The sequence below is a fragment of the Hipposideros armiger genome, unplaced genomic scaffold (genome assembly GCF_001890085.2).
Source record: "Hipposideros armiger isolate ML-2016 unplaced genomic scaffold, ASM189008v1 scaffold_210, whole genome shotgun sequence".
Lineage (NCBI taxonomy): Eukaryota > Metazoa > Chordata > Mammalia > Chiroptera > Hipposideridae > Hipposideros > Hipposideros armiger.
Window position 1 is genome coordinate 493886 of NW_017731560.1, and position 3511 is coordinate 497396.

The 3511-nt window shown below is 44.0% G+C and overlaps 1 protein-coding gene across 7 annotated transcripts in view; it reads right to left on the reverse strand.

Moving 5' to 3' along the window:
* Window positions 1-240: 240 nt before the first annotated feature.
* ZDHHC9 (zDHHC palmitoyltransferase 9) overlaps window positions 241-3511 on the reverse strand; it is a 57428-nt gene continuing 54157 nt past the window's right edge. For 6 of the 7 annotated variants that reach the window (XM_019653939.1, XM_019653944.1, XM_019653942.1 and 3 more), the window contains one exon: window positions 2176-2292. In XM_019653939.1, the coding sequence (XP_019509484.1) occupies window positions 2176-2292 (117 nt within the window). Of the gene's footprint in view, window positions 2293-3511 lie in introns of all 7 variants that reach the window. The other variant, XM_019653945.1, reaches the window with a different exon arrangement.

Below are 3511 nucleotides of genomic sequence, written 5' to 3' on the forward strand. Positions count from 1 at the left end.
CAGACTTACTTGAGTCAGTCTCTCTCTCTCTCTCTCTCTCTCTCTCTCTCTCTCTGCACGTCAGTCAGAGTCACAGTCAGTCTCTCTCTCTCTCTCTCTCTCTCTCTCTCTCTCTCTCTCTCTCTCTCTCTCTCTCATTGCTAAACTGCAATCTTTCTATAGGGAAAATAGGAAGAAAAATATAGAAAAATCTGGGAGCAGCCAAATTTCATTAATTCTGATTAACTGGGAAGAGTGAAATAAGAATTGGTAAGGATTCTTTATTACAGACCACTTATAAAGAAATATATACCTTGAAAAGGTAATATATACCTTTCAATATCACTAACAAAATATTTTCTAGGGGAGGCCCTGATGAGCCTGCTTTAATAACCAAGACTCATTTACAATTAACAGCATCCAACTGCATAAGCACAATATCCTAATAAATAACTTTTCTCTTAAGTTAATATACCCCCACCCCAACCCTCCTCATCTTGCTAACACTGTATATTGCCTTGAAAGCCCTTTCTTCATGGACCAGAATAAGGAAAACTTCGGCCCAGAATGCAGTCGAGATCAATGAAGAATGTAGGAGCTATCTCTCCAACCCAAGGGTCCCCTGGAAAATGGAACTATGGTAGTAACAAGCAACCCATTCAACCACAACCCCAACCCCACACACACCCACACAAAGACACTCACACCCCCACGGTGATCCTTGAAATGGAAGGGGGAAGGAGGAGGCAGGCAATTTGCATTAGACACAGTTTAATCACCTTCAAATAGATTAAAAGTTCTGGTTTACACTTCCCCCCTCCCCATAAGTCATCCAGACAGGACCCTGGCTTAGAAAAAGAAAAAAAAAACAGGTGCTCTAGGAAATATAGCCACATATAATACATAAATCTTCTTCCCTGAAATAGAGCAGGTCCTGAGCAGAGTTGACTGGGAGACACAGCCCACCCCCTGGGTGAAGTGACTCTGGGACTCTGCCGGTGGAAGTGCTGGAAGAGTGAGGCTTGGAGGAAGCCCCCGGTGTGGTTACCAAGCCCAAGGTGGGCCAAGGCCTTGGAGTGGGTTACCTGGGAGGGCAGCAGTGCTGGGCATTCCCTCCTGACTCAGCTGAGGCCTAATGGAAGTACTATTTGTCCTTCTTTTTCTTTTTTCTTTTTTGAGGGGTATAGGGGTTGAGGAGAGGAGAGCCTCTCTGTGCCTTGGTTTCCCCATTTGTGCATACAAGGCCTTTGTAGGCCTCACACAGAGAGTCTGAGGGGGGAGTATTTAAGTGAGCACTCAGGCTTCCTCCGAGGAAAAGGAACCACCAAAGTACAGACTTATTACTGCCATTCCTGCTCTTAATGGGAGCAAGAGTCAGAAGAAAACAAATTAAAAGGGGCTAACGAGAAAGGAGTGGAGGTGAGACAGAGAGTGCAAGGGAACATGATGTTGGCATCTCATAAATTCTTATTGAGAATGGCACAGATATTAAAAAGTTTCTCGGTAGTCTATGAGAAATGTAAATTATTATCTATACTACAACTACTTACATATATCTAATTGAAAAAGAGTGAGGCTTGGGGGTTAGATAGTGGATGGGGGACAAAGGAGAAGCTACACGAATAAATACAAGTGGAAGCTACCTGCCCCATTCCTAAAAGGATTTGCTGGCAATGTTGGCACTTTGTAGCCAGAAGAATCCTCCAACCCCATTCTCCATCCTCTTCAATTCGGAAGGCCTCGAGAATCCAGCTAGGATTCCCTGGCCAGAGGTCTCTGTGACTGCCTCTGGACTAATGCCACGCAGCAGCTGGAGAGGATTTGAGCCAGTCTCAACAACCTTTAACCCCAGAATTGGACCAATCACCCCAAACAGAAGAGCTGGGATCTGGAAGGAAGAGAGGGGAGTCCAAGGAGACTCCGTGGCTCAGGCTGTGAAAAGCCAGTGCCGGGGCCCAAGAAACCCATAGGTCCAGTTACCAGAGGTCACTGTCATCTTCTGCAACTGCCTTAAGTCCAGGAAAAACAAAACAAAACAAAACGAAACTTGCAGCAAGAAAATGCCAGTGCGCAATTGGGTGAACAAAAACCAGTAAAGTGGACAGCTTACTTGCTCTCTGTCTCAGGTTTCGCCTCTCCCCTTAAATCTCTCATAGCCCTAATTAAACACAAGCAAAAGTCTCTCCCATAAATGGGCTACTTGTCAGCTTCAGCCACCTCCTGTGGTGGCTCTGGGGGTTCCGGGGGTGGCATCTCTGCAGGAGTGCTGGTATCCTTTGGCATCTCGTTTGAGCGCAGATGTTCTGTTGGGGCCTGAAAGGAAAATATATCAAACTCAATACAAAGCTCGCCCTCAAAATCCACATGGGGATATTCAGTAGACACTGAGCTCTTCCTCTGAACCCATCACCACACCCATGCAACCACCAACACTAAACTCAGAAGCAAGACCAGCCTGTCATCATCTTCTCAGCACAATGTAACTGAGGTTTATTTAAGTTCTATTCTTAACTGCTGTGGAGACATGCTTCCATTATTATTCATGATAATAATAACAGGACCACAAATAATTACACAGGACCCTCTCCTTTACAACAGAATGTTATAACATACTTGTCTAACAAAGCCTGACCCAGGGGTACTCAATCTTGTTTCTGCTCTAACACACAACTCACTAGAATAGTGATTCTAAACCAAAGAGGGCAGGGTAGCAAAATTTGGGGGTGATATGTGTAGTTTGAAAATGTCCCCAGAGTAATTCTAAAATACCACCCTTCCCCACATTCAACTGAGAATCAATAATCTAAATTTTTATGATTTAAGACCAGACTCATCGGAAAAATGATATTCAAAATGGTGATACTAATATATAAAAATAGGTTTGCTGTACTTCAAAAAAGCAAATTCAAAATTTAGGAAAGGCAAAGTAGAGAACAATTATCTACCTTACAAAAACCATTCACTTAAAGGCAGGATTCATTTACAATAACATAAAAGAACAAAATAGTTATGAATACATGTAACAAAAGAAGTGTAAAACTTATATTCCAGAAACTAAAAACATTGTTGAAAAAAATTAAAGAAGACCTAAATAAGTGAAAAGACATGTTAATGGCTTGGAAGACTTAACTTTCTTAGGATGGCTATCCTCCCCCAAATTGATCCACAGATCCAATGTGCTCCCCACCAAAATTCCAGCTGGTTTCTTTGCAAAAAGTGAGAAGCTGATCCTAAGTTTCATGTGGAAATTCAAGGGACCCAGAATATCCATAACAATTGAATAAATAAAGAATAAAGTTGGGGCCGGCCGAGTGATGCGATGGTTAAGAACTGGTTCGGGACGCCAGAGGGCCCTGGTTCGGATCCCACATATGAGGGCCAGTGACACAGCCCTCCACAGCTAAGATGCTGAACAACAACAGCTCAACCTGGAGCTGGGCTGCCATGAGTCGCCGGCGATGGCGTAGGCTGCAGCCCCTGTTGGCAGTGAGTTGCCGTGGGCTACCATGTGTAGCCAGCAGCCAGCGTGAGC